The 12407-nt window shown below is 39.6% G+C and overlaps 1 protein-coding gene across 1 annotated transcript in view; it reads left to right on the top strand.

The window, feature by feature from the left end:
- The window catches only part of znf804a (zinc finger protein 804A), an 84430-nt gene extending 72455 nt beyond the window's left edge, over nucleotides 1-11975 (top strand). The window contains exons 3-4 of the mRNA XM_007890217.2: nucleotides 7085-7215; nucleotides 8437-11975. Coding sequence (XP_007888408.2) covers nucleotides 7085-7215; nucleotides 8437-11869 — 3564 coding nt within the window. The 3' untranslated portion in view covers nucleotides 11870-11975. The remainder of the gene's footprint in view (nucleotides 1-7084; nucleotides 7216-8436) is intronic.
- Nucleotides 11976-12407: the final 432 nt, after the last annotated feature.

The following is a 12407-nucleotide window of genomic DNA, read 5'->3' as shown; positions in this document are numbered from 1 at the left end:
CGTGTGTGCAAATTACAATAGAGTTTGTGGGTCTCACCTGCTTTGGCAGGTCGCTTTTATTTGCAATGACATAGGATAATTATTTGTGCTCCTATATTTAACAGAAGACAAACCTGGAAACAAAGGATAATTGTTATCAGTAGCAGATGAGCAGCAAGAAATCTGAAAGCTGCAAATTGGGCGGCATGCAAAGTGCAAAGTGTTCTTCCGCAATGGGATTCATGAACAATGCATCAAGAGAAATGACAGAGTGAGAATGCCTGAGAAAATAGTAATTTCACTAATCCCAAATTTCTTCTGAAAGGAGTTTCTCCCGGTGTCCTAGCTAACAATCCCTCCCCCCCACCACCACCCCCCCCCCAAATAAAATTAGTTAGTCATTCGCATTGTAGGTATTTGCGCAATATTGCTATGTGCAAGTTAGCTATTCAGCATCTTTCACATGGAGCATGTCTCATAACCCTTCACAGAGCTGACTGGGAATCGGAAGCCAAGGAAGTTGTGTGTGTGTGTGTGTTTGGGGTGGGAGGGAGGTGGGAGAAAAAAGGTGAAGGGAAGTGCAGTCAAAAAAAGATCTTAAGACAGGTTTTAATGGTGGGGAGGAGAGGGGGGTGGAGAACAGTCTTACTAGAAGAGAATTAGAAGCAACAAACACATCCTGCACACCAAGTTATAATTCATCTGTTCTGGGAACAATTTGGACGTCTCACTCCCTGATCTGTGTATAACAGTAATAGCAGCTGTGTGTTCAGGTGTTGTATTTATTTAAACTGGTAACAGGATGATGCCGTTTGCTTCTTTCAAAATTTCACAAGAAGCTTTTCTCTTTTTGTTTCTCCTGAAGCTTTTAACCTTGGAAATCTTCAATCTTCGATATGAAAGAAAACAAATCTAAAGAGGAAATAAATAACCCCAGTGCCAAGGTTTAAAATAATGTCCTATATTAAAATAAACCTTTGTGAAGAAATAGACAATCTTTATAATGATCATTGGGCTCTGCTGGCAATCAATGCAAGTGCTAGAGATTTATGAAATCGGATCTTCTGTGAAAACCGATAGGTTTTTTTTTAGCTGAAGACACATTCCAAACATGATAAATTGTTTCAGTAAACAGCAATTCAGACATTCAGGGCGAGAATGGATTCATTTCAGCCTAAAGAAAATTAGATAGTAGAACAGATGTGCGAAATGTTCAGCTGTGGCTTTTTGCTGCCAATATTTTGCTGCTTCCAAAGCTGTTAGCACATTTGTCAGATTAAATTATACTGCACTAACTAAAACTTCAAACTGTTCCCACAAGAGAAGCCACAGCAAACATATCATCTCCCATATAGTATCCTTCCTGCTACTGCTTCTTTAGAAAGTATACAATGTAATGTAGGTAGTAAGAAATAATAATAGTCTTTGCATGTGATATAGCACCTTATCACAAAGCCTCAAAGCGCTTCACAGAATATACTGTAGTGTGTAGTGTGACTGTATTTTGTAGTTAGTGTTCAAGAAGAGGAATCAGAAATGTCAGTGAGGTTACAGAATTTAAGCACTGCTAACTACTTTCCTTGGCATAACCCTGGTCGTAGAGAGTGTATAGTACAATACAACTTGATGTCTCCTCTAAGCACATTTTAAAGCACCTGTAATTATAATGCTAATAATAATCCTTGCATTTGATGTAGGGCTTTTCACGTCTCAAAGCGCTTCACAGAATATACGGTGAAGTGAATTGACTGTATATTTGTGGGCGAAACATGGTAGCCAATTGAAGAGTACATTCTATTGCCCTCTTTGAAAAGCCGGAAAATGACAAAGCGTAACATTCAGTGTGTAGTATAGTGCCTGTGATAATTAATACTGTAGCGCATGAAATAACAATGCTGTGAATAGATTTTTGCAAGGCAGTTTATACAATCTAACATTGCAGCATCCTCTAAGAGGCTCTCAGCGGAATCTCTTTGCAAGGACAGAAAGCATTTCTAATACATTTTTTAAAAAGGTTAATATCCACATTCAAAAATATTGTGTACTATACAGGTGTTCATCAGCATAGCAAACCATTAGAAGAGGAACAGAGCACAATCACACCATTATTGAATGACTGAGGCAGCTCATAATACTCCACCATTCTGCCAGTGATGAAAAACAAATCATCAAATCATAACTTAAGTCAGATGGTCTCAGGGGCTGTTAAATTTGAGAATGTTCCAAAAGCCTTTAAAGGCACTGTCGTGTGATCACAGGGAAGCTCGTTTTGCTTTCGTTCTCTGTCTAGCATTTGTAAACCAATAACGATCTCTATGCAGATGAAGTCATGGATTCGGGAGATATCCGCTTATTTCATTAGCGCAATGGATAAACAGTCTCTCCAAGTCTCTGAGCAGAGATTAAAACAGGAATTAACTGTCATGGCAACAACACCCACATTACAAACTGGGTAAACCTGACTAAAGTATAACCAGTTGGGGCAATTGAGCTGCTATGGATTTTAAACTCTAGTTGCTGAGTCAAACTGTAGGCTAAAGCTTATGTTCATAGTCACACTGACACAATTTGAATGGGTTTGTGTCACATCTGCACAAAATACAGATGTTTGCCACACTGCAATTGTTGGTGTCCTGCTGCATTAAAGAGGAGTATTCTGCTAGTAAAACTAACATAATAAATGGTACTGTCATGGGAGGGGGGAGTATTAAGTGTGCAGAGTTATTGGCATTCAATTCCTCAATGCTGGACATACTTAAGCAAAGCTTGAAGCTGCGATGGAAGGTTAGGATGGTGGTATTTTGGAAGGACAAGACCAAACAGGATAAAAGGTCTTCTTCATCTGAACTCTCTTGAAGCAGTCCTTAGTAGATGAAGGAAAAGCAGGTAAAAGGTCTGAATGTCATGAACTGCTCACGCAAGTGCCACAGCACACACTGCTAGTGGCATTAGGAACATGAGCTTCTTATTCTGAATCAGATTGGTATGAAGGCCAATGTGCTCCATGGTAAGATAGGCAATGTTTGCAAATAAAAAGAGTTGTTACGATCTGGAAGGCACAGACTTAAAGGGTGGGGTGGGGGCAGATTTTTACAGTGCTTTCAGAAGGAAATTGAATTGGTACTTGAAAAGGAAACATTTGCATGGCTTTGGGGTGAGAGCAGGGGCGTGGGACTAGTTGGATAGCTCTTTCAAAGAGCAGGAACAGGTACGATGGGCCCCTTCTGTGCTGTAGGATTCCATGAAATCACATGAAACAATAATGTACCTTTGGCTGCTTCACTTTCAGATGGACTTTACTTTGTAAAGGCCTCAAAACCGAATTTGTCAATATTCCAAAAACGTGCTCGATTGCCAGTTGGAACTAGATGTTAGATGGAAATTCAGCCTGTAACTTCGGTCATCTATAAATTAAAAATAAAATAGAACTGCATAGCAGACCCAGAGTAACAGCAGAATGCTTAGTAATCAATCGACCTCCTGCCAATTTTGCACTTAGAAAAAAAACTGTGTCAGGAAAATTGTGAGAAAATATGGGGGCCATATCAAGAGAGCCAGAATAATTGAATAATTTACTAACACATCCATGACATGAGACACACTTGGGAATTCATGGAATTTAATTTTTCCCTACTCCAGGAGATGACTTAATTCACTGATAGTACACAAAGGCACATAGGGTTTTCGTTAACACTCTGAAACACAACTTGTAAACCTTTGCTCTCAGTCGCTGTTTAAAGATCGCAAGGCAAAAAATTATTTGTTTGGTTTTGCTTGCTAAAGTTCTCACTCAAACTTTAGTGGAATTCCATAGCCTAGTGGTTAGTGTGCTTACCTCGCAAGCAAGAGGACCCAGATTCGATTCCCAGGCGGGGTGTAACCTTAAGCAAGATTCCTTACTCCACCGCCTCTGTTTACTTAGCAGTAAGTAGGTTGTTAAACGATTAGTGGATTGCTTTCCGGGGGCAGTAATCCCTCCAAAAAAAATTGGTCGTTCAGTCCATGATGGTGGAGTCCTGCAGCTCAGTGGTTAGAGCACTTGCCTGGCAAGCGAGAGACCTGGATTCGATTCCAGGCAGGGCAAAACCTTGGGCAAGTTTCCTTACTCCACACGCCTGATAATAATCCCTCAAGAAAAAAATAATAAATTGGTTACTTCAATCCACGACTATTTGTGGGACACTGCTATGCACAATTGGCTGCCACGTTTCGCCCACAAATATACATTCAATTCAATTTACATTATATTCTGTAAAGCACTTTGAGACGTCTAGAAGACGTGAAAAGCGCTATATCACATGCAAGGATTATTATTATTATGGTTTGTGCAGAATTGGCTGCCACATTTCGTCCGCAAAATACGGTCAATATATTCTGTGAAGCGCTTTGAGATGTCACAACAACATGGTAAGGCGCTATATCAAATGAAAAGATTATTATTGTTGTATAATAATAGGAAAGCAATCTGAAAAGGAATTAAATGCAATTTTTCCTAGTCATTGGGGAAGGAACAGCTGCAGCAGCAAAGAAAGAATTACGTCCATTAACAAAGTAAAAGAAACAATGATAGTTGGGAGCCAGAGGGATAAATATGTTGTGCAACTTGGAAGATGGTGCATTGCTTTATTTCTCATCTTGACAAAGCAAGACGTTAAGTTTGCCTCAAGGTATTTGGTCTGTGGAATATTCTAGCCCTGAGTGACTCCTTGTGTACCTTTCAATGGCGAAATCCTGCGACTTTGACAAACCCAGATTACCTTTAACTCCATGCAAAAGCCAACAACGTCTGTTTAGTGAAACTGAAGTACTTGGGGAGGGGGGGTGGGGGGGGGGTAATGGCACTTCTATAAATCTTTCGAAAACACAATCCTGTGGATCGGTATCTTTTTACATTGGGCAAACAAGAAACTCTTAATTATTTTGATAGCTGGCTTGTTGGGTCCTGGCACAGGTATATTTTATATTACTTCTCCTAGCTGTGATAAATGGAAGATGTAACTTTAATAATAATCATCACCACAGGGGTCATTTATAGATATTCAAAATGTGCTAGGTAACTGGTTTAATTCACGTCGCCATGGATTCAACAGAAAACTGAAAATGTGTTCCACAAATCAAATAATAATCCTTGCATTTGATACAGCGCTTTTCACGTCTTCTAGATGTCTCAAAGCGCTTCACAGAATATACTGTAAAGTGAATTGACTGTATCTTTGTGAATATACCGGCAGCCAATTGCGCAGAGCAGTGTCCCACAAATAGTCGTGGATAGAAGTGACCAATTTATTATTGTTGATTTTTCTTGAGAGATTATTATCAGGCGTATGGAGTAAGGAAACTTGTCCAAATAATAATACAATATAATAATCCTTGGATTTGATATAGCGTCTTCGGGATGGGTCAAAACACTTCACCGAATATACTGTAAAGTGAGTTGACTATATTTGTTGGCAAATGTTTATCAAACCAAAGGTGCATTGAAATCAAATATAAAATCATTCTTCACGGAGTGTTTTTCTTCTATTCTGCACCATTGCTCTCTCTCTGTACAAAAAACATTTAAAGTACCATACAATTACTTTCCAGTTGAATGTCACCCCACGTCACAAAATTATCCCATTATCCACATTTTAGAAATTTGGCAAATTCTTATTGTGTCTTCCACTTTTTGTTCCCCGATCATTTGTTTGTCCAGTCCAGTGCCTTTATTTCCTCCTTGGCACCACTAATCCATACACCGATTACCCCCTGCAGCACAGTCTGTATGCCTCTTCGTCTTTTTTTAAAAAATACAAATTGTACCACAAACAGTGTCCTTTTATGCTGTAGGTCCTGTTTCAGTGAATAAATTCATTGCATGTAGAAAGCAGTTTAGCTTGCACTGTTTGAAATAATTTTCTCCCCACCCCACAAAAAAAAGTTACAATCGCAAACATCATTCGTGTCCACTCAGACCAAAGCACTTATATCCATTTGGATCAGGCAGTACACAATCATTCATATTTCTTTGCGATGGATTATTTGGGCCTGAAAGACCGTTTTGTACAGTCACAGGGTTGACACAAATATAAGAACCAAAGTAATAAATAGTGGCAATAATTCCTGGTAGTACAATGATGTATAGTATCATAAAGGATCTTAATATTCAACAATAAAGCAATTAAAGTTGATGTCACCCACTCGAATGTTTGGCTAAATTGATGATTTTAAGTTTTCAAATAACTGCTGTGTTACACTCATACCGCACTGTATAAGGGTGGTGTAATCTCAATAAAAAGTACACTTACAGCCTTAAGTGCAATTCTCCACTCAACAGTAATTGGGTGGAAAAACTGCTGACCGTCTGAATGCAAGGCTCAATATGTCATTATAACCCATTGACCTAAGTGTGTCAGCAAGGAATATCCTGAACAGAGGAAAACAAAATATTCGTGGTAATTAAAATGGAAAGTGAAGTCAGCACTATAATAGAGAGGAAGTGGTGACTGCCATTGAATTCAGTTCCTCTTTAATTTGTTGCCACCCACAGGAGATACTGATGGGAACGTGTAAATTAGGTGGTGCTTCTTACAGGATCACCATGCATTTTACACTCAGAGTTGCAATGCTTTCCTGTTGTCACTTAGATCATTTTGTAACTTAACTACACCAACTGCTGAGCTGTGGAGCTAAATAGTATCTCGCTTCCAATTTCCATTAATATTATATTTTCATAATTAGAAACACGTTTGTTAGTTGTTCTACAGCTATTGCTGTGCTTTCAAATGCACTTTCCTGTACGTGATATTTTGTTCCAAGCGTTTGAGCTCATTCTCATAAATTTTACAGAGCTATTCTATTGACTCAGTGCAAAATTCACACACACAAATAAAACAATTTTTAGACAAAGAAGAACCTGAATGGTACAACTATGTGGCTCAAATAATTCAAGGATGTGGAACACTCCAGGCTGTGGTAAAACCGTATTAGTTGAAATGTCACTAATGTTAACCCTTTAATATTGGATAACTCTTGACATAAAAGTAATATTTTTGTACGATTTGATTAAGTTTAGAATCGTCTCATCTCAGATGGAAGTTGATAATGTATTCTATCATTTCTACAGAGGCTGAAAGAGCTCAAGCAGAGAGAATTTGCCCGGAACGTAGCTTCTAAGTCAAGAAAAGATGAAAAGAAACAGGAAAAAGCTCTTAAACGTTTATATGAACTAGCCGAACTCAGGAAGCAAGTTGGATGGTGAGTGTAAAGTAATATAATGTTAAAACGCCAAATAGTCATTTGCAGACTTCAATGCAATAAGCAAGAGGGTTATTACATTACAAAATGTTTTATTTAGCCCTCATTAAAAATCTTTCAAATAGCTTAATCATATTAAATTTTATTTAGGTTATGTGAAGCACTACAGGTTGTTAAGTCATATTTTGGCTCCTCTTTCATGCACAGTAATTTCTCAATTTAATACATTTACATCAATCATTAAAAAGGAAAACATTACAAAAATAGGAATTTAAAAAACAAAGATTGAAATTGCATTCTACTCCATCTGTTTGAGGATGCAAATTTCTTAAATGCCCATGTGTCACTCTTCATCTCCTTGATCTATTCCAGCAAATTAGCATTACGAAACCCCTACAGTTTCTCATCATTAGATCATTGATAGTTATTGTCCTCACTCCTAAATCCAGGTCACACTATACTTTAGCTACACAAGCAACTTGTGTATTTTCATTAAAACTGAATTCATTTCTCACACTTTATACGTAAATCAGTTGAAATATTAATTTCCAAAATGATTTTTCACATATTCTAAAATGGGTAGAATGCAAATGGCAACAACATATTTTGGTCTTTACATTTTACGTCCATCATATCTGAATTCCCACATCGCTAGTGCATTTGGGATTCCACCCAAACAAATGAAACGTACCTCTTTGACCTCCCATATTTCAAATCAGTACTTCCTGCTGGTATATTACTTTTCTCCTTTTCAAACTTCGCCCACTTGGGATTCACAATTGGCCAGCTGTGAATTTATCAAACAAGAAATAATCATGTAATGATAATTGCCTAGAAGTATGCATCATATTTATATCTGTGTTATGGGTGAGTGTTATCTTGCTATCAAATGTTAAACAGTAATCTTTGACCACCAGTTGAGACATAAAACAAGTTTGGCGCTTCGAACTTCAGATCATAAAGCTCGCCAGGCAGAATGGGGCTAAATGCCAGCCAATGTGAAGCTTAATGGCACATGTGCAAATGAACCACATGTTGTTCCTATTTGTTTGAGGAATCCAAGGGCTGTTTGTTCTGCAGAATAACCAGACGAGACCCTACATATGCTATTCCATTCTACTATAATTTCACTCTCTGCCACTTGGTCAAACTGACAGTAATGATATTTCTATATTTTCTCCAGCTGCAATGTTTCATGCTGTCTTATTTTATGTGCTCCAGTGCCCCAGGGAGTGGTCCGATGTTCAAGTCCACAACTGTTGCTGTTGCGAACGCCTCGAGGGAAAATCAGCGGCGTGCCAGCATGGATCCTGGAAGAGCGAGCATTAAATCAACAGATCCTGAAACTGGCATTGCAGGCAGCATAGTCGAAATCAGTGGAGGAAGCAGCATACTATCCCCGAGAAATACAACTGACATTTGGAAGACTCAACATTGTAAGCAGGGAAAACAAAGCTGTGGACAGAGGATAGGATTCTCCTTTTCCTTTCCCAAGAAGGTTCCTGTCAAACTGGAATCTTCGGCAGCTGTTTTCTGTGAGAACAGTGAAGAAGGACCAAATAGAAAAAGCGTAAATCATAAGCGCAAAGTCAACTGCAACGCTTACAATACTCCGATGGGTTCAGGAACAGAAGCAGTTGTTGGTTTACAAGCGAAGACAGAGAAGGGTAAGAACCAGCAAGAAATTAGTATTGCCAGCAATGGAATGGAGTTGGTTAAAGAGTCACAGGATTTAACTGTAAAAGCTCGCAGCCCTGCAGGAGAACCCTACTTGTATTCCTATTCATCAGGGCTCCAATGCAACAATAAGCCAAAGCTTCCACTCTTAGCATTTCTGCCACTGGCAGAACAAGGCCAACTCCACGAAAGTATGAACAAGGAAGAAACCTCTTCAGAGAGCGACGTGAAAACATCACAGTCCAAATGCTTTGATTCTGTCGAGGAGACAAATGAAATTTATAATATCTTAAGTAATGAAAGTTTAAAGTCGTTAGTAAAAGTCAAAGCGTGCAAACTCTCTCAAGATGGTAATGTCACTGAAGAGCTCCCTTGCAGCGTTTTCAAGTGTTGTTCTTTACAAGCGCAGACTGAAAACATGGGCACATCTTGTGCATGCAAGAGACCCACCTCACCGTTCTTTCCAGTGCTGAGCAAAGATGGGTCAACTGTCCTTCAATGGCCCTCTGAGATGTTGCTTTCTACCAATACACAGCCCTCCATAACATATTGCTGCAACCCTTTGTATTTTGACTTCAGATCACCCAGAACTAAAGAGGGCATAGAGGAAGTTATATCTGAAGAAAGTGAGTTAATGGAGTTCAAGACACCCGTTGAAGATCTGAGCAGTCTTGAGGCTGGTGTTGAAAAGGAATTTGCATGCAGCCTTTTGGATACCCCACAAGATTGCTCCAATTTTGATGCAGATGGCACTGTCACTGGGAATGAAGTTGATCAGACAGTTCAAAAGCACGACTGTGAAAGGACTCAGTTCATTGCTAACACACTGAAAGCCCACTGTGAGGGAAGTAATCTACATGAGTCCATACACCAAATGTTATCCTATTGCAAATCTAAAAAACACAAAAAGGCTTGCAGACATTCAAACCGCAACCATAGGAGAAAAGAGATAGAAAAAGAAAGTCTTAAAAACTGGAAAGTGGGGAATACACACTGTTGCAAAGAGCAAAACATGAGAAAAGCATCGCTTGAGTGGAAAAATAGAGAAAAGGTAAAGGTAGATGAAAATTTTAGCAGCTCAGGGATGAATGAACTCTCTGATGAAGAAAATATCACAGACGCGTCAAAATGTCGACGTGGGCAAGAACAAACAATGCAAAAAATGTCAGTGAGTTGCACAGAGTACTTTGAAGTCCAGTGTGGTGAAAATAAGGAGGTAACAGAAAAATTGGATAAAAATCTGAAAAAGATTGCCTGTGGCAATCGAGCAAAAAGAGACACTTTGAAAAGTAAACACAGGCAAGTGGTACATAGCAAGAATTATGAAACGAGGAAACAAAGAGAAAGTATTGAGAATGATGGGGAACATGAGAATTCCTTTACAGACAGTGTGAGAAAGATTTGTGGACAACAACACTGTTCACTGTCCAGGACTTCAAGAGACATGCACTCAGCATATTCTCAGGCTTGTTCTTACAAAAGTCGGCAAAGAGGTCGAGATATTGGACCTGATTCTTTATCAGACACTGATACAGACACCGGGCCATACAATGCTGAACGGCAGTCGGTAAAGAGAGGGTACTCCTCTCTGAATGGCGAGACCATAATACCTCATCACAAACACAAGCGACATAGACATTCCTCATCATCAAACAAAGAGCACAGACAAAGTCCGAATTCCTGCTACCGAAGTTTCTATTCAGATTATATCCAGAGCTTGGGAAAAGAATCGCCTCTCCCGAAAAAGGAACAAAGTCATAGTAATAAATCAAAGACCAAAATATCGGCGAGAGAAAAGAGTAGGTGTTTGACACCGGATGAGTTTCAGCATTGCGACCCTTCATGTCAAAAGAAGCTCCTTGGAGATTCTGAACCAAATGCTCAAAGGCAAGATAAGAATATTAGAAACATCTCTCATACTCCTGTAGAGCAGACAGAGGAAGGTCACAGTTCAGTACACACACCGTCAACAGAAACATTTGCAGATGATTACCATTCAGAGATAAGCAACCATTTGCTGAATTCGAAAATGACAATGAGTGGACATGAATGTGATGAACGTACAAATAATCCCAAATATTCTTCTGAGGATATTTTATTTCCTGGACTTTCATTTGTGCTCCGTGATGCTTCTGTTAAGCTGCACAGTGAAGAGGTATCAACTGTGAAGACCCTACCACAGGGAGATGCAATTTATCACAAGGAGATGGACTCATACAGCAATAACGTTACAGATGTGGAGACATCACTAAATGAAGTACATGTCCGTCACTATGAAACGCTGTCTGAAGAACGTGCGGGAAGAACGGAACGGCTTCGAGTTGCTCCGAATGTTGTGCCCTCCAACAGCCACAGAGCTTCTCAGACTGAGGCACCGGAGAGCACTGATTGTGAACAGCCACAGACTGAGCAAATCCACAAAGCTTTTTCCCCACTCTCCCAGACAATATCATTCACCCCAGAGGAAGCCGAGAAGTACAAGCAATTGCAGATTCAAGCGCAGCAGCACATCGAGCAGCAGAGGCTAGTGAGCAAAGTGAAGGGTGCCTTGCCTGCTCCGGCCATTACTGCAGCACTGGCCCCACAGCAGCCTATACATCTCCAGCAGTCTGTCACCACGGCATCGATTACAACCATTCATCACACGATACTCCAGCGCCACGCTGCAGCGGCTGCTGGATCATTCATTCAGCCTCACTCGCCGTCTCTCCCACACATCCACGCTCTCCCAACCCACATTTCACTAGCCCCTGGCCTCTATCCAGGAGGTCATCCAGCCTTTCTAGCAGCTCCTCAACTCCACATTATTCCTGCCAGAGTTCTGCATCCAGAGCATTTTGCCCTCCATCCGTTGCCGATTGCTAGATTGTTTCCTCCGTTAGTTACCTTGCACTCTCCTGCTATTCCTCTCCACCCTTTACTTCACCCTAGTTTCGCTGGTCAGGATTTTCTGTACCTAACCGGTCAGAGCAAATGATGAAATAAATGTTTACTTGAATAGCCTGGAATCCAGGCCTGGCTTTCAATATGTCTGTATATAATCGTAACCAATATCAATTTGTGTAAGGGATCTATTTTGGGCGCTTTTACTAAGTTTTTACAAAGTGGTGGAAGGAACATTAATTAATACCTTATATTTAATGTCTCACACCGATTGCTCTTTTACATTTCATGTTGTAAGTATTGGAATGTTCCCTTTCACTCTCATACTTGAACCCTACACACAGAGTACAGAGTATTATTGTTCATGAACTTCTGGTAGTGTTTGATGTAAATAAAATATGTGCATTAATTTAGTTCAAATGTACACAAACCTTTTAAATATATTATGTATTGAATTATTTCTACTTTGGCATATTTTCTTTGCTGTTTGCTATGTCTGTTTACGTATACAGAGGTAACTGTGGCTATTGTATTGGTGACACCTTGCCAAGGCATTGCATTTTATATTATTCCAGTCCAAAGGACTACCAGTTCTAAACAGTTTTAAATAGTTTACGCATGCATGCACACCA

Source organism: Callorhinchus milii, unplaced genomic scaffold (genome assembly GCF_018977255.1).
Source record: "Callorhinchus milii isolate IMCB2004 unplaced genomic scaffold, IMCB_Cmil_1.0 Scaffold6, whole genome shotgun sequence".
NCBI classification, from domain to species: Eukaryota; Metazoa; Chordata; class Chondrichthyes; order Chimaeriformes; family Callorhinchidae; genus Callorhinchus; species Callorhinchus milii.
The sequence above is the reverse complement of the archived record's forward strand: the minus strand, read 5'-3'. Positions and strand labels throughout refer to the sequence as shown.